Source organism: Oenanthe melanoleuca, chromosome 2, assembly GCF_029582105.1.
Source record: "Oenanthe melanoleuca isolate GR-GAL-2019-014 chromosome 2, OMel1.0, whole genome shotgun sequence".
Taxonomy (NCBI): domain Eukaryota; kingdom Metazoa; phylum Chordata; class Aves; order Passeriformes; family Muscicapidae; genus Oenanthe; species Oenanthe melanoleuca.
The window spans coordinates 6,432,572-6,453,711 of NC_079335.1; the positions used below are offsets into that span (position 1 = coordinate 6,432,572).

At 56.0% G+C, this 21,140-nt stretch overlaps 4 protein-coding genes across 6 annotated transcripts; all 4 read right to left on the reverse strand.

The window, feature by feature from the left end:
* Positions 1–1,585: 1,585 nt before the first annotated feature.
* LOC130250027 (nascent polypeptide-associated complex subunit alpha, muscle-specific form-like) lies at positions 1,586–4,864 on the reverse strand. The gene is made up of 2 exons (XM_056485306.1): positions 4,541–4,864; positions 1,586–4,253 (listed from the first exon to the last, which is right to left on the reverse strand). The coding sequence occupies exons 1-2, from the start codon at positions 4,862–4,864 to the stop codon at positions 2,340–2,342; spliced, it is 2,238 nt and encodes a 745-aa protein (XP_056341281.1). The 3' UTR covers positions 1,586–2,339.
* A 1,954-nt stretch (positions 4,865–6,818) lies between these two features.
* On the reverse strand, positions 6,819–9,971 carry LOC130250269 (uncharacterized). 2 transcript variants are annotated; one of them, XR_008839955.1, is made up of 3 exons: positions 9,774–9,971; positions 7,428–9,486; positions 6,819–7,258 (listed from the first exon to the last, which is right to left on the reverse strand). XR_008839955.1 is itself a non-coding variant. In XM_056485763.1 (2 exons), the coding sequence occupies exon 2, from the start codon at positions 9,224–9,226 to the stop codon at positions 7,574–7,576; it is 1,653 nt and encodes a 550-aa protein (XP_056341738.1). In that variant the 5' UTR covers positions 9,227–9,486; positions 9,774–9,971; the 3' UTR covers positions 6,819–7,573. The 2 variants fall into 2 exon arrangements, 1 of the variants encoding a protein (XP_056341738.1); XM_056485763.1 differs by having other exon boundaries at positions 6,819–9,486.
* Positions 9,972–12,052: 2,081 nt separating this feature from the next.
* LOC130250189 (uncharacterized) lies at positions 12,053–15,205 on the reverse strand. The gene is made up of 2 exons (XM_056485631.1): positions 15,008–15,205; positions 12,053–14,720 (listed from the first exon to the last, which is right to left on the reverse strand). Exons 1-2 carry the CDS (start codon positions 15,080–15,082, stop codon positions 12,807–12,809), a joined length of 1,989 nt encoding a protein of 662 aa, XP_056341606.1. The 5' UTR covers positions 15,083–15,205; the 3' UTR covers positions 12,053–12,806.
* A 2,083-nt stretch (positions 15,206–17,288) lies between these two features.
* Positions 17,289–20,432, reverse strand: LOC130250059 (uncharacterized). Of its 2 annotated transcripts, XR_008839889.1 has the most exons (3): positions 20,235–20,432; positions 17,896–19,955; positions 17,289–17,819 (listed from the first exon to the last, which is right to left on the reverse strand). XR_008839889.1 is itself a non-coding variant. In XM_056485379.1 (2 exons), exons 1-2 carry the CDS (start codon positions 20,307–20,309, stop codon positions 18,042–18,044), a joined length of 1,989 nt encoding a protein of 662 aa, XP_056341354.1. In that variant the 5' UTR covers positions 20,310–20,432; the 3' UTR covers positions 17,289–18,041. The 2 variants fall into 2 exon arrangements, 1 of the variants encoding a protein (XP_056341354.1); XM_056485379.1 differs by having other exon boundaries at positions 17,289–19,955.
* Positions 20,433–21,140: the final 708 nt, after the last annotated feature.

Consider the following 21,140-nt stretch of genomic DNA (forward strand, 5'->3'; position numbering starts at 1 on the left):
GCTGAGGTACTGAGTGCCTTCTTTGCCTCACTCCTCAGTACTCAGACCAATTATGTGGAGGACAAGCAGGCCCTGAGCCAGCAGGGAAGGATGGGGAGCAGACCTGTATTGCAGAAGGAAATCTTTGGTGACCTGCAGAGCCACTGAGACACTGACAAGTCTGTGGGACGAGCGGGAGTCCTCTGGGTGTCCTCCCCCTCAGGGAGCTGCTGGAAGAGCTCGCTAAGCACCTCTCTCTCCTTTATTATCAGTCCCGGGCAATCGAGGAGGTCCCAAATGGCTGGAGGTGCCAAATGTGACATCCATGTGCAAGCAGGGCCGCAGGGAATATGCGAGGAACTCCAGGCCGGTCAGCCTGGCAAGGTTCTGGAGCAGATCATCATGAGTGGGTTCACATGGCTCAGAAAGGGCAGCTGAGGGATCAGGTCCAGCCAGTGTGGGTTTAGATAAGGCAGGTCCTGTCTGAGCAATGTGATTATTTTTGAGGCGTTCATGAGCGCCCCCAGGGCTTGGGGAAAAGCTGTGCATGGACTCTCCCAGGACTCGAGCAAAGCCTTTGACTCCACCTCCCACAGCACAATACTGAAAAAGCCATCAGCCCAGGGCTTGGCCAGGTGCACTCTTTGTTGGGCTCAGAACTGTCAGGACGGTCATGTCCAGAGACTGGCTGCGAATGGTGCTGCATCCAGTTGGTGTCCAGTCAGTAGTGGTGTCCCCTGTGCCCAGTCTGTCCCGCTGATGTGGCCAAGGGCATCGTGGGTACCTTCAGTAGTAAATTTGTGACACCACCAAGGTGGGTGGGAGTGTCAACATTCAGGAAAGTAGGACGGCTCTGCAGGGGAGATGTGGACAGGTGGGATGGATAGTGCAAGTCTGAGTTCCACAAAGAGCTAAGACGGGTCCTGACCTCATGTCCCAGCGAGGCCCTTGCAGTTCTCCAGGCTGTGTGTACCCATTGCAGAGAGCAGATGTGGGAAGAGATAAAGGAAATATTCTTGATTAAGAGAAGTTGTTTTACAGACTATAAAAGACACACAAATCAACCCTCACATCCATTCGTAAACACACTGGGGACAGAGTGGCAGGAAATTTGCCCAGCAGGAAAGGCTCTGGGGCTGGTGGCTGACAGTGGCCAAATGTGAGCCAGCATGTGCCCATGTGGGCGAGAAGGCCAGTGGCATCCTGGCCTCCTTTGTAGGAACCAGTGTGGCCAGCAGGACCAGGGCAGTGATTGTCCCTCTGTGCTGAGCACTGGGGAGCCAAACCTTGAGTGCTGTGTGCAGCCATGTGCCCCTGTTATGGCATGATTAGTGTAATATACCTCTGCACAAATTAAGGTGCCAACATATCCATCTACCAACATCACCAACAGGAATTTTATTTTATTTAAATGGGAGGCAGAGAGATAGGAAAGACTATAAAAGAAGAAGGTAAGAAGGAGAGGGGGAGACTGGAGGGAAGTGTGTAGCTGCCGAGGCTAGGGTGGTTCTAGCTTCGGGCTGCTACGGGTCCGGATAGCTCCAAGGGCTCCTGAGGCAGAGGGTCAGCTACACAGCTACTAGGAAAGACTCCGAGACAATGCCATAGAAGTTCTGAAGGTAGCTTTATTTTTTTGAAGGGTTCTACCAGCAAAATCCAATTACGTAGCATAGTAAGGGGTCTTTCTAGATTTCAGGGGGATTGAATTTCTAACCAGTAAAATTGTAAGATAAAAACTATCCAATTACTTTAAGATTCTCAGTGAGAAAAGACCAATCATCTAGTAAAGTAAAAGACCAATAGAAATCCTAAAATATAACAGGGGTTTTTGTAGGGGTTGGGGGGCGGGCATCACTCATGAAAGGTTTCATTGTCTCAGTGCACAAGATCCCAGGGGCCCTTTTCAGGGACAGTTGTATCATCCACAGAAGTGCACAAAGGAAGTGGAGAAATCAAGCAGAGGAGAGACACCATGCAAGCTCCAGCAGCGACTTGTCGGTCCTTGGTCACAATGTGCTTCTTGACGGTGAAGAGGCCTAGTGGTTCTTGTGGAGGCAGAGATGGGGGCCTCAGATTCTTCCTGGGTTAGCCCTTACCTTTTCTCCAGTCCATGTTGTGGGGATCCAGGGATGCCTTTTCTTAAATGACATACGAAAGGAGGATGCGTGTGCCTTCCTTTGCCTGCAATGCAGAGGTCCACAGAGGATTTCTCACCTCCTAACGCGGACGCTGTCGGTTGATCCATCCAACCATGCGTCAGTGCACCCGCTACAAGCCTCCTGTTTCTTTAACTCTGGGAGCTTGATAGCATGAGGGTGAGCAGCCATCTCTTGAGATCTGCCTGGTGCCAGCAGCCGGGCTCACTCCTCTGGTTGTCCCCTGAGGCAGCTGAAGGAGAAAAGCCGCCTCAGTGCCCGCCGGGCCCCCCTGACGATGGAGCGCCATCGCCGTGGGGCCGGGGGCTGTGGGACAGTGGGCCTGTCAGTGGGGGACGAAGGAACACTGCATGTCGGGGGCTGGGCAGGCACAGGGCAAGCTCTTGGCATTGCCTCAGCCCCACAGGGATTTTCCTGGGCAAGGCTGGCCTGAGAACAGATAGCTTCCATGCATGCTGCATCGGCTTCCTCCATGGGATTTGCAGTCGAGACACAAGCCGACGCCTTTGCCTCTTCGGGTGGTGCCCTGAGGAGAGCCTCGCTGTGCCCCTCATCACAGGGATCAGTGACCAGAGGAGAACCTGCTGGCTCCGCTTCTTCATCGTGCAGGGGGAGACACAGTTCACTCTCTGGCTCACTGTCCCCCTCTCCTGCTGTGTCTCTGTCAGGGAGCTCTTCTTCCTCCCACTTTTCCAGCAACTGGTCTACACGAGTGTCCCAGCATGGCACGTCCTTGTTGTTAAAGAGAGACCACAGCTCTTCAAACAGGTCAGGAGGCACGAGCTGTGAGTGGTGTTCAGTCTCTCCTGCACAGTCTTTGCCCCAGCTGCAAATGCTGTGCGGCACCAAGGGGCTTTCTTGATCCACTGAGGAGAGGATGTCTTCCTCCAACTCCTCCAGCTCCTCTGCTGTGATATGCAGAAGGTGCTTTGAAGCCTCCTCAGTCTCCGTGCACGGCAGTTTGCCCTGGGCGCTTTGCTCTGCTGGCCGATGAGTTCCCTTCCTCTCAGAGGGGTCTCCAGATGAAGAGGAACCTGAGAAGCCTGAGGTTTCCTCGGGCTCTGTGATGGGGAAAAGCTCACTGGGCCCCTCCTCCCAGGGATCTCCGGCCAGGGCAGAAGCTTCTGCCTCTGCCTTTTCCACTTTCAGTGGGGCCAGTGACACACTCTGGGAGTCTCTGTCTTCGTCTCCTGCAGCCTCTGTGTCTGCAAACTCTTCTTCCTCGCACTTCTCCGGGTCCTTTAGCAAAGTGTTCCCGACCCACGAGTTGTCAGAGGGAGAGCACAGCTCTGCAATCAGGCCAGGAGACATGAGCTCAGAGGAGTTTCCCGTCTCTCCTGTGGAGCCTTCGGTCAAGCCGGGAGTGCTGGGGAGCACTTGGGCCTTAGAATCCGCCTCCTGGCAGACACATGAGTGCTCCTGGGTGCCAGTGGACTTGATGGATGTATCTTCCCACAGGCACGGGGCACGGCCTCTAAGCAGGTCTCTGGACGTTTTGCCACCGTGCTCTCCCTGCACCTCAGAGAGCTCCTCCGTCTCGCTGTGCCCCAGGTGCTCCCAGGCAGGCTGGGTCCCTGTGTGCAGCGGCACAACACCTGCACCTCGCAGGGGGGGCAGGCGATGGCCCTGCCCTGCCACTGACCCTTGCCAGAGCCGTTCAGCTGAGCTGGGCGGGGAAGGTGTTACCTGGGCCCTGTCAGCAGCCAGAGAGCCCCATGGAGAAGGTGTCACAAGCTCTCGGCTGCGGCTGCTGACAGGGTCTGCAGACTGTGCTCTGCGTTTGGGAGAAGACGCCGAGGCTGCTGGGGCTGCTGGCAGAGGGGGCAGCTTGACCCTTGTCGAGGCTGATTTTGGCATTTCAGGCCTGAACCAGCATGGAGGTGTCACTGTCAGTGGAGGGCCGTGGAGAGGCGGCAAGTCTGACACGGACAATATTTGTGTCCGTGTGACGGTGCCACTGTGGGGCAGAGAATGCCCCCTCTCCAGGCTGGCCTCCTTTGTTCTCTGTCCTGTTGGTGTCCGTGAGGTGCCCTGTCTGGGAGCCAGTCTGTCCCCGTGGAGGGGCATGATGGTCACCAACGTGACATCCGCTGCTGCCTGCGGCAGCCTCTGGGGCACCTGTGGGAAGCAGGAGGAGGTCTGGGATGGAGGTGGCTGTGGGGACACGCTGTCCCTCCCTCGTGCTGGCAGGCCCAGGCCTGGCCCTAAAGCAGGTGCTGACCAGGGCAGCCAGGCTGGGCTGAGTTCCCAGCTCTGCTCATTGTCTCTGAGGCTTTCCTTCACCCAGGCCGCCCTGGCAACGGCTCCTCCCCAGAGCAAGGCCTGGTGCCAGGCCTGGCTGGCGGTCTCTGCCCCCAGCCCTCCCCCAGCTCCGTGCAGCCTCTCCCTCCATCCCCGTCCCTGACCTGTTGCCGCTTGGACAGCAGCGGCTGCCCCTCACGGGACTGGCAGTGGGCGTTCGCCTCCTGTCTCTTTGACATTTTGGCGGTGCTCTGACGAACACTGGCCAAAGGCACCCAAGAAAGCTGCTTCCTCTTGAGGAGCTGCTGCCTCGTGAGAGAGAGAGCTGCTGCCTCCTCAGAGAGCTGCTCTCCTGGGAGTGGCAATGCCAGGGGTTTGGCCCCACAAGAGCCCTCCGGGTCACCGCACGGGCCTGTGTCACAATGGCCTCCAGGCATGATGCCAGCGCGGGTCACAAAGGCCTGGTGGGCACGGCCACCCCTCGTCATGGAGAGACATGGAAACACCCTTGGTCACAAAGGCATTTTATTTCGACATTTGCCCCTTGACTTTGCTTACAATTTTTTCCTCTCCCGATGGCCCACTGCCTGTTTCTTCCCTAAACATGCCCAAAGAATCCCTGTGCCCTGCCAAAATGCTTTTCCCACCCAGCCCACCACATGCCCCATGCCCTGGCCCCACATCATGTAGAAAGATAATCAGGAAGGCAAAAGCTCTATTGGCACTTCATCTAGCCACTACTGTAGAGACAATTAAAAGCGTTTGTTTAAGAAGATTAAGAACAAAAGAGGGCCAAGGAAAACCTTCATTCTTTGTTGGATGCATGGTTGAATATGGTCACAAAGGAGGAAGAATAAGCTGAGGTACTGAGTGCCTTCTTTGCCTCACTCCTCAGTACTCAGACCAATTATGTGGAGGACAAGCAGGCCCTGAGCCAGCAGGGAGGGATGGGGAGCAGACCTGTATTGCAGAAGGAAATCTTTGGTGACCTGCAGAGCCACTGAGACACTGACAAGTCTGTGGGACGAGCGGGAGTCCACTGGGTGTCCTCCCCCTCAGGGAGCTGCTGGAAGAGCTCGCTAAGCACCTCTCTCTCCTTTATTATCAGTCCCGGGCAATCGAGGAGGTCCCAAATGGCTGGAGGTGCCAAATGTGACATCCATGTGCAAGCAGGGCCGCAGGGAATATGCGAGGAACTCCAGGCCGGTCAGCCTGGCAAGGTTCTGGAGCAGATCATCATGAGTGGGTTCACATGGCTCAGAAAGGGCAGCTGAGGGATCAGGTCCAGCCAGTGTGGGTTTAGATAAGGCAGGTCCTGTCTGAGCAATGTGATTATTTTTGAGGCGTTCATGAGCGCCCCCAGGGCTTGGGGAAAAGCTGTGCATGGACTCTCCCAGGACTCGAGCAAAGCCTTTGACTCCACCTCCCACAGCACAATACTGAAAAAGCCATCAGCCCAGGGCTTGGCCAGGTGCACTCTTTGTTGGGCTCAGAACTGTCAGGACGGTCATGTCCAGAGATTGACTGCGAATGGTGCTGCATCCAGTTGGTGTCCAGTCAGTAGTGGTGTCCCCTGTGCCCAGTCTGTCCCGCTGATGTGGCCAAGGGCATCGTGGGTACCTTCAGCAGTAAATTTGTGACACCACCAAGGTGGGTGGGAGTGTCAACATTCAGGAAAGTAGGAAGGCTCTGCAGGGGAGATGTGGACAGGTGGGATGGATAGTGCAAGTCTGAGTTCCACAAAGAGCTAAGACGGGTCCTGCCCTCATGTCCCAGCAAGGCCCTTGCAGTTCTCCAGGCTGTGTGTACCCATTGCAGAGAGCAGATGTGGGAAGAGATAAAGGAAATATTCTTGATTAAGAGAAGTTGTTTTACAAACTATAAAAGACACACAAATCAACCCTCACATCCATTCGTAAACACACTGGGGACAGAGTGGCAGGAAATTTGCCCAGCAGGAAAGGCTCTGGGGCTGGTGGCTGACAGTGGCCAAATGTGAGCCAGCATGTGCCCATGTGGGCGAGAAGGCCAGTGGCATCCTGGCCTCCTTTGTAGGAACCAGTGTGGCCAGCAGGACCAGGGCAGTGATTGTCCCTCTGTGCTGAGCACTGGGGAGCCAAACCTTGAGTGCTGTGTGCAGCCATGTGCCCCTGTTATGGCATGATTAGTGTAATATACCTCTGCACAAATTAAGGTGCCAACAGGAGCATCTACCAACATCACCAACAGGGATTTTATTTTATTTAAATGGGAGGCAGAGAGATAGGAAAGACTATAAAAGAAGAAGGTAAGAAGGAGAGGGGGAGACTGGAGGGAAGTGTGTAGCTGCCGAGGCTAGGGTGGTTCTAGCTTCGGGCTGCTACGGGTCCAGATAGCTCCAAGGGCTCCTGAGGCAGAGGGTCAGCTACACAGCTACTAGGAAAGACTCCGAGACAATGCCATAGAAGTTCTGAAGGTAGCTTTATTTTTTTGAAGGGTTCTACCAGCAAAATCCAATTACGTAGCATAGTAAGGGGTCTTTCTAGATTTCAGGGGGATTGAATTTCTAACCAGTATAATTGTAAGTTAAAAACTTATCCAATTACTTTAAGATTCTAAGTGAGAAAAGACCAATCATCTAGTAAAGTAAAAGACCAATAGAAATCCTAAAAGATAACAGGGGTTTTTGTAGGGGTTGGGGGGCGGGCATCACTCACGAAAGGTTTCATTGTCTCAGTGCACAAGATCCCAGGGGCCCTTTTCAGGGACAGTTGTATCATCCACAGAAGTGCACAAAGGAAGTGGAGAAATCAAGCAGAAGAGAGACACCATGCAAGCTCCAGCAGCGACTTGTCGGTCCTTGGTCACAATGTGCTTCTTGACGGTGAAGAGGCCTAGTGGTTCTTGTGGAGGCAGAGATGGGGGCCTCAGATTCTTCCTGGGTTAGCCCTTACCTTTTCTCCAGTCCATGTTGTGGGGATCCAGGGATGCCTTTTCTTAAATGACATACGAAAGGAGGATGCGTGTGCCTTCCTTTGCCTGCAATGCAGAGGTCCACAGAGGATTTCTCACCTCCTAACGCGGACGCTGTCGGTTGATCCACCCAACCATGCGTCAGTGCACCCGCTACAAGCCTCCTGTTTCTTTAACTCTGGGAGCTTGATAGCATGAGGGTGAGCAGCCATCTCTTGAGATCTGCCTGGTGCCAGCAGCCGGGCTCACTCCTCTGGTTGTCCCCTGAGGCAGCTGAAGGAGAAAAGCCGCCTCAGTGCCCGCCGGGCCCCCCTGACGATGGAGCGCCATCGCCGTGGGGCCGGGGGCTGTGGGACAGTGGGCCTGTCAGTGGGGGACGAAGGAACACTGCATGTCGGGGGCTGGGCAGGCACAGGGCAAGCTCTTGGCATTGCCTCAGCCCCACAGGGATTTTCCTGGGCAAGGCTGGCCTGAGAACAGATAGCTTCCATGCATGCTGCATCGGCTTCCTCCATGGGATTTGCAGTCGAGACACAAGCCGACGCCTTTGCCTCTTCGGGTGGTGCCCTGAGGACAGCCTCGCTGTGCCCCTCATCACAGGGATCAGTGACCAGAGGAGAACCTGCTGGCTCCGCTTCTTCATCGTGCAGGGGGAGACACAGTTCACTCTCTGGCTCACTGTCCCCCTCTCCTGCTGTGTCTCTGTCAGGGAGCTCTTCTTCCTCCCACTTTTCCAGTAACTGGTCTACACGAGTGTCCCAGCATGGCACGTCCTTGTTGTTAAAGAGAGACCACAGCTCTTCAAACAGGTCAGGAGGCACGAGCTGTGAGTGGTGTTCAGTCTCTCCTGCACAGTCTTTGCCCCAGCTGCAAATGCTGTGCGGCACCAAGGGGCTTTCTTGATCCACTGAGGAGAGGATGTCTTCCTCCAACTCCTCCAGCTCCTCTGCTGTGATATGCAGAAGGTGCTTTGAAGCCTCCTCAGTCTCCGTGCACGGCAGTTTGCCCTGGGCGCTTTGCTCTGCTGGCCGATGAGTTCCCTTCCTCTCAGAGGGGTCTCCAGATGAAGAGGAACCTGAGAAGCCTGAGGTTTCCTCGGGCTCTGTGATGGGGAAAAGCTCACTGGGCCCCTCCTCCCAGGGATCTCCGGCCAGGGCAGAAGCTTCTGCCTCTGCCTTTTCCCCTTTCAGTGGGGCCAGTGACACACTCTGGGAGTCTCTGTCTTCGTCTCCTGCAGCCTCTGTGTCTGCAAACTCTTCTTCCTCGCACTTCTCCGGGTCCTTTAGCAAAGTGTTCCCGACCCACGAGTTGTCAGAGGGAGAGCACAGCTCTGCAATCAGGCCAGGAGACATGAGCTCAGAGGAGTTTCCCGTCTCTCCTGTGGAGCCTTCGGTCAAGCCGGGAGTGCTGGGGAGCACTTGGGCCTTAGAATCCGCCTCCTGGCAGACACATGAGTGCTCCTGGGTGCCAGTGGACTTGATGGATGTATCTTCCCACAGGCACGGGGCACGGCCTCTAAGCAGGTCTCTGGACGTTTTGCCACCGTGCTCTCCCTGCACCTCAGAGAGCTCCTCCGTCTCGCTGTGCCCCAGGTGCTCCCAGGCAGGCTGGGTCCCTGTGTGCAGCGGCACAACACCTGCACCTCGCAGGGGGGGCAGGCGATGGCCCTGCCCTGCCACTGACCCTTGCCAGAGCCGTTCAGCTGAGCTGGGCGGGGAAGGTGTTACCTGGGCCCTGTCAGCAGCCAGAGAGCCCCATGGAGAAGGTGTCACAAGCTCTCGGCTGCGGCTGCTGACAGGGTCTGCAGACCGTGCTCTGCGTTTGGGAGAAGACGCCGAGGCTGCTGGGGCTGCTGGCAGAAGGGGCAGCTTGACCCTTGTCGAGGCTGATTTTGGCATTTCAGGCCTGAACCAGCATGGAGGTGTCACTGTCAGTGGAGGGCCGTGGAGAGGCGGCAAGTCTGACACGGACAATATTTGTGTCCGTGTGACGGTGCCACTGTGGGGCAGAGAATGCCCCTCTCCAGGCTGGCCTCCTTTGTTCTCTGTCCTGTTGGTGTCCGTGAGGTGTCCTGTCTGGGAGCCAGTCTGTCCCCGTGGAGGGGCATGATGGTCACCAACGTGACATCCGCTGCTGCCTGCGGCAGCCTCTGGGGCACCTGTGGGAAGCAGGAGGAGGTCTGGGATGGAGGTGGCTGTGGGGACACGCTGTCCCTCCCTCGTGCTGGCAGGCCCAGGCCTGGCCCTAAAGCAGGTGCTGACCAGGGCAGCCAGGCTGGGCTGAGTTCCCAGCTCTGCTCATTGTCTCTGGGGCTTTCCTTCACCCAGGCCGCCCTGGCAACGGCTCCTCCCCAGAGCAAGGCCTGGTGCCAGGCCTGGCTGGCGGTCTCTGCCCCCAACCCTCCCCCAGCTCCTTGCAGCCTCTCCCTCCATCCCCGTCCCTGACCTGTTGCCGCTTGGACAGCAGCGGCTGCCCCTCACGGGACTGGCAGTGGGCGTTCGCCTCCTGTCTCTTTGACATTTTGGCGGTGCTCTGACGAACACTGGCCAAAGGCACCCAAGAAAGCTGCTTCCTCTTGAGGAGCTGCTGCCTCGTGAGAGAGAGAGAGCTGCTGCCTCCTCAGAGAGCTGCTCTCCTGGGAGTGGCAATGCCAGGGGTTTGGCCCCACAAGAGCCCTCCGGGTCACCGCACGGGCCTGTGTCACAATGGCCTCCGGGCATGATGCCAGCGCGGGTCACAAAGGCCTGGTGGGCACGGCCACCCCTCGTCATGGAGAGACATGGAAACACCCTTGGTCACAAAGGCATTTTATTTCGACATTTGCCCCTTGACTTTGCTTACGATTTTTCCTCTCCCGATGGCCCACTGCCTGTTTCTTCCCTAAACATGCCCAAAGAATCCCTGTGCTCTGCCAAAATGCTTTTCCCACCCAGCCCACCACATGCCCCATGCCCTGGTCCCACATCATGTAGAAAGATAATCAGGAAGGCAAAAGCTCTATTGGCACTTCTTCTAGTCACTACTGTAAAGACAATTAAAAGTGTTTGTTTAAGAAGATTAAGAACAAAAGAGGGCCAAGGAAAACCTTCATTCTTTGTTGGATGCATGGTTGAATATGGTCACAAAGGAGGAAGAATAAGCTGAGGTACTGAGTGCCTTCTTTGCCTCACTCCTCAGTACTCAGACCAATTATGTGGAGGACAAGCAGGCCCTGAGCCAGCAGGGAGGGATGGGGAGCAGACCTGTATTGCAGAAGGAAATCTTTGGTGACCTGCAGAGCCACTGAGACACTGACAAGTCTGTGGGACGAGCGGGAGTCCTCTGGGTGTCCTCCCCCTCAGGGAGCTGCTGGAAGAGCTCGCTAAGCACCTCTCTCTCCTTTATTATCAGTCCCGGCCAATCGGGGAGGTCCCAAATGGCTGGAGGTGCCAAATGTGACATCCATGTGCAAGCAGGGCCGCAGGGAATATGCGAGGAACTCCAGGCCGGTCAGCCTGGCAAGGTTCTGGAGCAGATCATCATGAGTGGGTTCACATGGCTCAGAAAGGGCAGCTGAGGGATCAGGTCCAGCCAGTGTGGGTTTAGATAAGGCAGGTCCTGTCTGAGCAATGTGATTATTTTTGAGGCGTTCATGAGCGCCCCCAGGGCTTGGGGAAAAGCTGTGCATGGACTCTCCCAGGACTCGAGCAAAGCCTTTGACTCCACCTCCCACAGCACAATACTGAAAAAGCCATCAGCCCAGGGCTTGGCCAGGTGCACTCTTTGTTGGGCTCAGAACTGTCAGGACGGTCATGTCCAGAGACTGGCTGCGAATGGTGCTGCATCCAGTTGGTGTCCAGTCAGTAGTGGTGTCCCCTGTGCCCAGTCTGTCCTGCTGATGTGGCCAAGGGCATCGTGGGTACCTTCAGTAGTAAATTTGTGACACCACCAAGGTGGGTGGGAGTGTCAACATTCAGGAAAGTAGGACGGCTCTGCAGGGGAGATGTGGACAGGTGGGATGGATAGTGCAAGTCTGAGTTCCACAAAGAGCTAAGACGGGTCCTGACCTCATGTCCCAGCAAGGCCCTTGCAGTTCTCCAGGCTGTGTGTACCCATTGCAGAGAGCAGATGTGGGAAGAGATAAAGGAAATATTCTTGATTAAGAGAAGTTGTTTTACAGACTATAAAAGACACACAAATCAACCCTCACATCCATTCGTAAACACACTGGGGACAGAGTGGCAGGAAATTTGCCCAGCAGGAAAGGCTCTGGGGCTGGTGGCTGACAGTGGCCAAATGTGAGCCAGCATGTGCCCATGTGGGCGAGAAGGCCAGTGGCATCCTGGCCTCCTTTGTAGGAACCAGTGTGGCCAGCAGGACCAGGGCAGTGATTGTCCCTCTGTGCTGAGCACTGGGGAGCCAAACCTTGAGTGCTGTGTGCAGCCATGTGCCCCTGTTATGGCATGATTAGTGTAATATACCTCTGCACAAATTAAGGTGCCAACATATCCATCTACCAACATCACCAACAGGAATTTTATTTTATTTAAATGGGAGGCAGAGAGATAGGAAAGACTATAAAAGAAGAAGGTAAGAAGGAGAGGGGGAGACTGGAGGGAAGTGTGTAGCTGCCGAGGCTAGGGTGGTTCTAGCTTCGGGCTGCTACGGGTCCGGATAGCTCCAAGGGCTCCTGAGGCAGAGGGTCAGCTACACAGCTACTAGGAAAGACTCCGAGACAATGCCATAGAAGTTCTGAAGGTAGCTTTATTTTTTTGAAGGGTTCTACCAGCAAAATCCAATTACGTAGCATAGTAAGGGGTCTTTCTAGATTTCAGGGGGATTGAATTTCTAACCAGTAAAATTGTAAGATAAAAACTATCCAATTACTTTAAGATTCTCAGTGAGAAAAGACCAATCATCTAGTAAAGTAAAAGACCAATAGAAATCCTAAAATATAACAGGGGTTTTTGTAGGGGTTGGGGGGCGGGCATCACTCATGAAAGGTTTCATTGTCTCAGTGCACAAGATCCCAGGGGCCCTTTTCAGGGACAGTTGTATCATCCACAGAAGTGCACAAAGGAAGTGGAGAAATCAAGCAGAGGAGAGACACCATGCAAGCTCCAGCAGCGACTTGTCGGTCCTTGGTCACAATGTGCTTCTTGACGGTGAAGAGGCCTAGTGGTTCTTGTGGAGGCAGAGATGGGGGCCTCAGATTCTTCCTGGGTTAGCCCTTACCTTTTCTCCAGTCCATGTTGTGGGGATCCAGGGATGCCTTTTCTTAAATGACATACGAAAGGAGGATGCGTGTGCCTTCCTTTGCCTGCAATGCAGAGGTCCACAGAGGATTTCTCACCTCCTAACGCGGACGCTGTCGGTTGATCCATCCAACCATGCGTCAGTGCACCCGCTACAAGCCTCCTGTTTCTTTAACTCTGGGAGCTTGATAGCATGAGGGTTTGCGGCCATCTCTTGAGATCTGCCTGGTGCCAGCAGCCGGGCTCACTCCTCTGGTTGTCCCCTGAGGCAGCTGAAGGAGAAAAGCCGCCTCAGTGCCCGCCGGGCCCCCCTGACGATGGAGCGCCATCGCCGTGGGGCCGGGGGCTGTGGGACAGTGGGCCTGTCAGTGGGGGACGAAGGAACACTGCATGTCGGGGGCTGGGCAGGCACAGGGCAAGCTCTTGGCATTGCCTCAGCCCCACAGGGATTTTCCTGGGCAAGGCTGGCCTGAGAACAGATAGCTTCCATGCATGCTGCATCGGCTTCCTCCATGGGATTTGCAGTCGAGACACAAGCCGACGCCTTTGCCTCTTCGGGTGGTGCCCTGAGGAGAGCCTCGCTGTGCCCCTCATCACAGGGATCACTGACCAGAGGAGAACCTGCTGGCTCCGCTTCTTCATCGTGCAGGGGGAGACACAGTTCACTCTCTGGCTCACTGTCCCCCTCTCCTGCTGTGTCTCTGTCAGGGAGCTCTTCTTCCTCCCACTTTTCCAGCAACTGGTCTACACGAGTGTCCCAGCATGGCACGTCCTTGTTGTTAAAGAGAGACCACAGCTCTTCAAACAGGTCAGGAGGCACGAGCTGTGAGTGGTGTTCAGTCTCTCCTGCACAGTCTTTGCCCCAGCTGCAAATGCTGTGCGGCACCAAGGGGCTTTCTTGATCCACTGAGGAGAGGATGTCTTCCTCCAACTCCTCCAGCTCCTCTGCTGTGATATGCAGAAGGTGCTTTGAAGCCTCCTCAGTCTCCGTGCACGGCAGTTTGCCCTGGGCGCTTTGCTCTGCTGGCCGATGAGTTCCCTTCCTCTCAGAGGGGTCTCCAGATGAAGAGGAACCTGAGAAGCCTGAGGTTTCCTCGGGCTCTGTGATGGGGAAAAGCTCACTGGGCCCCTCCTCCCAGGGATCTCCGGCCAGGGCAGAAGCTTCTGCCTCTGCCTTTTCCACTTTCAGTGGGGCCAGTGACACACTCTGGGAGTCTCTGTCTTCGTCTCCTGCAGCCTCTGTGTCTGCAAACTCTTCTTCCTCGCACTTCTCCGGGTCCTTTAGCAAAGTGTTCCCGACCCACGAGTTGTCAGAGGGAGAGCACAGCTCTGCAATCAGGCCAGGAGACATGAGCTCAGAGGAGTTTCCCGTCTCTCCTGTGGAGCCTTCGGTCAAGCCGGGAGTGCTGGGGAGCACTTGGGCCTTAGAATCCGCCTCCTGGCAGACACATGAGTGCTCCTGGGTGCCAGTGGACTTGATGGATGTATCTTCCCACAGGCACGGGGCACGGCCTCTAAGCAGGTCTCTGGACGTTTTGCCACCGTGCTCTCCCTGCACCTCAGAGAGCTCCTCCGTCTCGCTGTGCCCCAGGTGCTCCCAGGCAGGCTGGGTCCCTGTGTGCAGCGGCACAACACCTGCACCTCGCAGGGGGGGCAGGCGATGGCCCTGCCCTGCCACTGACCCTTGCCAGAGCCGTTCAGCTGAGCTGGGCGGGGAAGGTGTTACCTGGGCCCTGTCAGCAGCCAGAGAGCCCCATGGAGAAGGTGTCACAAGCTCTCGGCTGCGGCTGCTGACAGGGTCTGCAGACTGTGCTCTGCGTTTGGGAGAAGACGCCGAGGCTGCTGGGGCTGCTGGCAGAAGGGGCAGCTTGACCCTTGTCGAGGCTGATTTTGGCATTTCAGGCCTGAACCAGCATGGAGGTGTCACTGTCAGTGGAGGGCCGTGGAGAGGCGGCAAGTCTGACACGGACAATATTTGTGTCCGTGTGACGGTGCCACTGTGGGGCAGAGAATGCCCCCTCTCCAGGCTGGCCTCCTTTGTTCTCTGTCCTGTTGGTGTCCGTGAGGTGCCCTGTCTGGGAACCAGTCTGTCCCCGTGGAGGGGCATGATGGTCACCAACGTGACATCCGCTGCTGCCTGCGGCAGCCTCTGGGGCACCTGTGGGAAGCAGGAGGAGGTCTGGGATGGAGGTGGCTGTGGGGACACGCTGTCCCTCCCTCGTGCTGGCAGGCCCAGGCCTGGCCCTAAAGCAGGTGCTGACCAGGGCAGCCAGGCTGGGCTGAGTTCCCAGCTCTGCTCATTGTCTCTGGGGCTTTCCTTCACCCAGGCCGCCCTGGCAACGGCTCCTCCCCAGAGCAAGGCCTGGTGCCAGGCCTGGCTGGCGGTCTCTGCCCCCAGCCCTCCCCCAGCTCCGTGCAGCCTCTCCCTCCATCCCCGTCCCTGACCTGTTGCCGCTTGGACAGCAGCGGCTGCCCCTCACGGGACTGGCAGTGGGCGTTCGCCTCCTGTCTCTTTGACATTTTGGCGGTGCTCTGACGAACACTGGCCAAAGGCACCCAAGAAAGCTGCTTCCTCTTGAGGAGCTGCTGCCTCGTGAGAGAGAGAGAGCTGCTGCCTCCTCAGAGAGCTGCTCTCCTGGGAGTGGCAATGCCAGGGGTTTGGCCCCACAAGAGCCCTCCGGGTCACCGCACGGGCCTGTGTCACAATGGCCTCCGGGCATGATGCCAGCGCGGGTCACAAAGGCCTGGTGGGCACGGCCACCCCTCGTCATGGAGAGACATGGAAACACCCTTGGTCACAAAGGCATTTTATTTCGACATTTGCCCCTTGACTTTGCTTACGATTTTTCCTCTCCCGATGGCTCACTGCCTGTTTCTTCCCTAAACATGCCCAAAGAATCCCTGTGCTCTGCCAAAATGCTTTTCCCACCCAGCCCACCACATGCCCCATGCCCTGGTCCCACATCATGTAGAAAGATAATCAGGAAGGCAAAAGCTCTATTGGCACTTCTTCTAGCCACTACTGTAAAGACAATTAAAAGTGTTTGTTTAAGAAGATTAAGAACAAAAGAGGGCCAAGGAAAACCTTCATTCTTTGTTGGATGCATGGTTGAATATGGTCACAAAGGAGGAAGAATAAGCTGAGGTACTGAGTGCCTTCTTTGCCTCACTCCTCAGTACTCAGACCAATTATGTGGAGGACAAGCAGGCCCTGAGCCAGCAGGGAGGGATGGGGAGCAGACCTGTATTGCAGAAGGAAATCTTTGGTGACCTGCAGAGCCACTGAGACACTGACAAGTCTGTGGGACGAGCGGGAGTCCTCTGGGTGTCCTCCCTCTCAGGGAGCTGCTGGAAGAGCTCGCTAAGCACCTCTCTCTCCTTTATTATCAGTCCCAGGCAATCGAGGAGGTCCCAAATGGCTGGAGGTGCCAAATGTGACATCCACGTCCAAGCAGGGCCGCAGGGAATATGCGAGGAACTCCAGGCCGGTCAGCCTGGCAAGGTTCTGGAGCAGATCATCATGAGTGGGTTCACATGGCTCAGAAAGGGCAGCTGAGGGATCAGGTCCAGCCAGTGTGGGTTTAGATAAGGCAGGTCCTGTCTGAGCAATGTGATTATTTTTGAGGCGTTCGTGAGCGCCCCCAGGGCTTGGGGAAAAGCTGTGCATGGACTCTCCCAGGACTCGAGCAAAGCCTTTGACTCCACCTCCCACAGCACAATACTGAAAAAGCCATCAGCCCAGGGCTTGGCCAGGTGCACTCTTTGTTGGGCTCAGAACTGTCAGGACGGTCATGTCCAGAGACTGGCTGCGAATGGTGCTGCATCCAGTTGGTGTCCAGTCAGTAGTGGTGTCCCCTGTGCCCAGTCTGTCCTGCTGATGTGGCCAAGGGCATCGTGGGTACCTTCAGTAGTAAATTTGTGACACCACCAAGGTGGGTGGGAGTGTCAACATTCAGGAAAGTAGGACGGCTCTGCAGGGGAGATGTGGACAGGTGGGATGGATAGTGCAAGTCTGAGTTCCACAAAGAGCTAAGACAGGTCCTGACCTCATGTCCCAGCAAGGCCCTTGCAGTTCTCCAGGCTGTGTGTACCCATTGCAGAGAGCAGATGTGGGAAGAGATAAAGGAAATATTCTTGATTAAGAGAAGTTGTTTTACAAACTATAAAAGACACACAAATCAACCCTCACATCCATTCGTAAACACACTGGGGACAGAGTGGCAGGAAATTTGCCCAGCAGGAAAGGCTCTGGGGCTGGTGGCTGACAGTGGCCAACTGTGAGCCAGCATGTGCCCATGTGGGCGAGAAGGCCAGTGGCATCCTGGCCTCCTTTGTAGGAACCAGTGTGGCCAGCAGGACCAGGGCAGTGATTGTCCCTCTGTGCTGAGCACTGGGGAGCCAAACCTTGAGTGCTGTGTGCAGCCATGTGCCCCTGTTATGGCATGATTAGTGTAATATACCTCTGCACAAATTAAGGTGCCAACATATCCATCTACCAACATCACCAACAGGAATTTTATTTTATTTAAATGGGAGGCAGAGAGATAGGAAAGACTATAAAAGAAGAAGGTAAGAAGGAGAGGGGGAGACTGGAGGGAAGTGTGTAGCTGCCAAGGCTAGGGTGGTTCTAGCTTCGGGCTGCTACGGGTCCAGATAGCTCCAAGGGCTCCTGAGGCAGAGGGTCAGCTACACAGCTACTAGGAAAAGACTCCGAGACAATGCCATAGAAGTTCTGAAGGTAGCTTTATTTTTTTGAAGGGTTCTACCAGCAAAATCCAATTACGTAGCATAGTAAGGGGTCTTTCTAGATTTCAGGGGGATTGAATTTCTAACCAGTAAAATTGTAAGTTAAAAACTATCCAATTACTTTAAGATTCTCAGTGAGAAAAGACCAATCATCTAGTAAAGTAAAAGACCAATAGAAATCCTAAAATATAACAGGGGTTTTTGTAGGGGTTGGGGGGCGGGCATCACTCATGAAAGGTTTCATTGTCTCAGTGCACAAGATCCCAGGGGCCCTTTTCAGGGACAGTTGTATCATCCACAGAAGTGCACAAAGGAAGTGGAGAAATCAAGCAGAGGAGAGACACCATGCAAGCTCCAGCAGCGACTTGTCGGTCCTTGGTCACAATGTGCTTCTTGACGGTGAAGAGGCCTAGTGGTTCTTGTGGAGGCAGAGATGGGGGCCTCAGATTCTTCCTGGGTTAGCCCTTACCTTTTCTCCAGTCCATGTTGTGGGGATCCAGGGATGCCTTTTCTTAAATGACATACGAAAGGAGGATGCGTGTGCCTTCCTTTGCCTGCAATGCAGAGGTCCACAGAGGATTTCTCACCTCCTAACGCGGACGCTGTCGGTTGATCCACCCAACCATGCGTCAGTGCACCCGCTACAAGCCTCCTGTTTCTTTAACTCTGGGAGCTTGATAGCATGAGGGTGAGCAGCCATCTCTTGAGATCTGCCTGGTGCCAGCAGCCGGGCTCACTCCTCTGGTTGTCCCCTGAGGCAGCTGAAGGAGAAAAGCCGCCTCAGTGCCCGCCGGGCCCCCCTGACGATGGAGCGCCATCGCCGTGGGGCCGGGGGCTGTGGGACAGTGGGCCTGTCAGTGGGGGACGAAGGAACACTGCATGTCGGGGGCTGGGCAGGCACAGGGCAAGCTCTTGGCATTGCCTCAGCCCCACAGGGATTTTCCTGGGCAAGGCTGGCCTGAGAACAGATAGCTTCCATGCATGCTGCATCGGCTTCCTCCATGGGATTTGCAGTCGAGACACAAGCCGACGCCTTTGCCTCTTCGGGTGGTGCCCTGAGGAGAGCCTCGCTGTGCCCCTCATCACAGGGATCACTGACCAGAGGAGAACCTGCTGGCTCCGCTTCTTCATCGTGCAGGGGGAGACACAGTTCACTCTCTGGCTCACTGTCCCCCTCTCCTGCTGTGTCTCTGTCAGGGAGCTCTTCTTCCTCCCACTTTTCCAGCAACTGGTCTACACGAGTGTCCCAGCATGGCACGTCCTTGTTGTTAAAGAGAGACCACAGCTCTTCAAACAGGTCAGGAGGCACGAGCTGTGAGTGGTGTTCAGTCTCTCCTGCACAGTCTTTGCCCCAGCTGCAAATGCTGTGCGGCACCAAGGGGCTTTCTTGATCCACTGAGGAGAGGATGTCTTCCTCCAACTCCTCCAGCTCCTCTGCTGTGATATGCAGAAGGTGCTTTGAAGCCTCCTCAGTCTCCGTGCACGGCAGTTTGCCCTGGGCGCTTTGCTCTGCTGGCCGATGAGTTCCCTTCCTCTCAGAGGGGTCTCCAGATGAAGAGGAACCTGAGAAGCCTGAGGTTTCCTCGGGCTCTGTGATGGGGAAAAGCTCACTGGGCCCCTCCTCCCAGGGATCTCCGGCCAGGGCAGAAGCTTCTGCCTCTGCCTTTTCCACTTTCAGTGGGGCCAGTGACACACTCTGGGAGTCTCTGTCTTCGTCTCCTGCAGCCTCTGTGTCTGCAAACTCTTCTTCCTCGCACTTCTCCGGGTCCTTTAGCAAAGTGTTCCCGACCCACGAGTTGTCAGAGGGAGAGCACAGCTCTGCAATCAGGCCAGGAGACATGAGCTCAGAGGAGTTTCCCGTCTCTCCTGTGGAGCCTTCGGTCAAGCCGGGAGTGCTGGGGAGCACTTGGGCCTTAGAATCTGCCTCCTGGCAGACACATGAGTGCTCCTGGGTGCCAGTGGACTTGATGGATGTATCTTCCCACAGGCACGGGGCACGGCCTCTAAGCAGGTCTCTGGACGTTTTGCCACCGTGCTCTCCCTGCACCTCAGAGAGCTCCTCCGTCTCGCTGTGCCCCAGGTGCTCCCAGGCAGGCTGGGTCCCTGTGTGCAGCGGCACAACACCTGCACCTCGCAGGGGGGGCAGGCGATGGCCCTGCCCTGCCACTGACCCTTGCCAGAGCCGTTCAGCTGAGCTGGGCGGGGAAGGTGTTACCTGGGCCCTGTCAGCAGCCAGAGAGCCCCATGGAGAAGGTGTCACAAGCTCTCGGCTGCGGCTGCTGACAGGGTCTGCAGACTGTGCTCTGCGTTTGGGAGAAGACGCCGAGGCTGCTGGGGCTGCTGGCAGAAGGGGCAGCTTGACCCTTGTCGAGGCTGATTTTGGCATTTCAGGCCTGAACCAGCATGGAGGTGTCACTGTCAGTGGAGGGCCGTGGAGAGGCGGCAAGTCTGACACGGACAATATTTGTGTCCGTGTGACGGTGCCACTGTGGGGCAGAGAATGCCCCCTCTCCAGGCTGGCCTCCTTTGTTCTCTGTCCTGTTGGTGTCTGTGAGGTGTCCTGTCTGGGAACCAGTCTGTCCCCGTGGAGGGGCATGATGGTCACCAACGTGACATCCGCTGCTGCCTGCGGCAGCCTCTGGGGCACCTGTGGGAAGCAGGAGGAGGTCTGGGATGGAGGTGGCTGTGGGGACATGCTGTCCCTCCCTCGTGCTGGCAGGCCCAGGCCTGGCCCTAAAGCAGGTGCTGACCAGGGCAGCCAGGCTGGGCTGAGTTCCCAGCTCTGCTCAGAGGCTTTCCTTCACCCAGGCCGCCCTGGCAACGGCTCCTCCCCAGAGCAAGGCCTGGTGCCAGGCCTGGCTGGCGGTCTCTGCCCCCAGCCCTCCCCCAGCTCCGTGCAGCCTCTCCCTCCATCCCCGTCCCTGACCTGTTGCCGCTTGGACAGCAGCGGCTGCCCCTCACGGGACTGGCAGTGGGCGTTCGCCTCCTGTCTCTTTGACATTTTGGCGGTGCTCTGACGAACACTGGCCAAAGGCACCCAAGAAAGCTGCTTCCTCTTGAGGAGCTGCTGCCTCGTGAGAGAGAGAGAGCTGCTGCCTCCTCAGAGAGCTGCTCTCCTGGGAGTGGCAATGCCAGGGGTTTGGCCCCACAAGAGCCCTCCGGGTCACCGCACGGGCCTGTGTCACAATGGCCTCCGGGCATGATGCCAGCGCGGGTCACAAAGGCCTGGTGGGCACGGCCACCCCTCGTCATGGAGAGACATGGAAACACCCTTGGTCACAAAGGCATTTTATTTCGACATTTGCCCCTTGACTTTGCTTACGATTTTTCCTCTCCCGATGGCTCACTGCCTGTTTCTTCCCTAAACATGCCCAAAGAATCCCTGTGCTCTGCCAAAATGCTTTTCCCACCCAGCCCACCACATGCCCCATGCCCTGGTCCCACATCATGTAGAAAGATAATCAGGAAGGCAAAAGCTCTATTGGCACTTCTTCTAGCCACTACTGTAAAGACAATTAAAAGTGTTTGTTTAAGAAGATTAAGAACAAAAGAGGGCCAAGGAAAACCTTCATTCTTTGTTGGATGCATGGTTGAATATGGTCACAAAGGAGGAAGAATAAGCTGAGGTACTGAGTGCCTTCTTTGCCTCACTCCTCAGTACTCAGACCAATTATGTGGAGGACAAGCAGGCCCTGAGCCAGCAGGGAGGGATGGGGAGCAGACCTGTATTGCAGAAGGAAATCTTTGGTGACCTGCAGAGCCACTGAGACACTGACAAGTCTGTGGGACGAGCGGGAGTCCTCTGGGTGTCCTCCCCCTCAGGGAGCTGCTG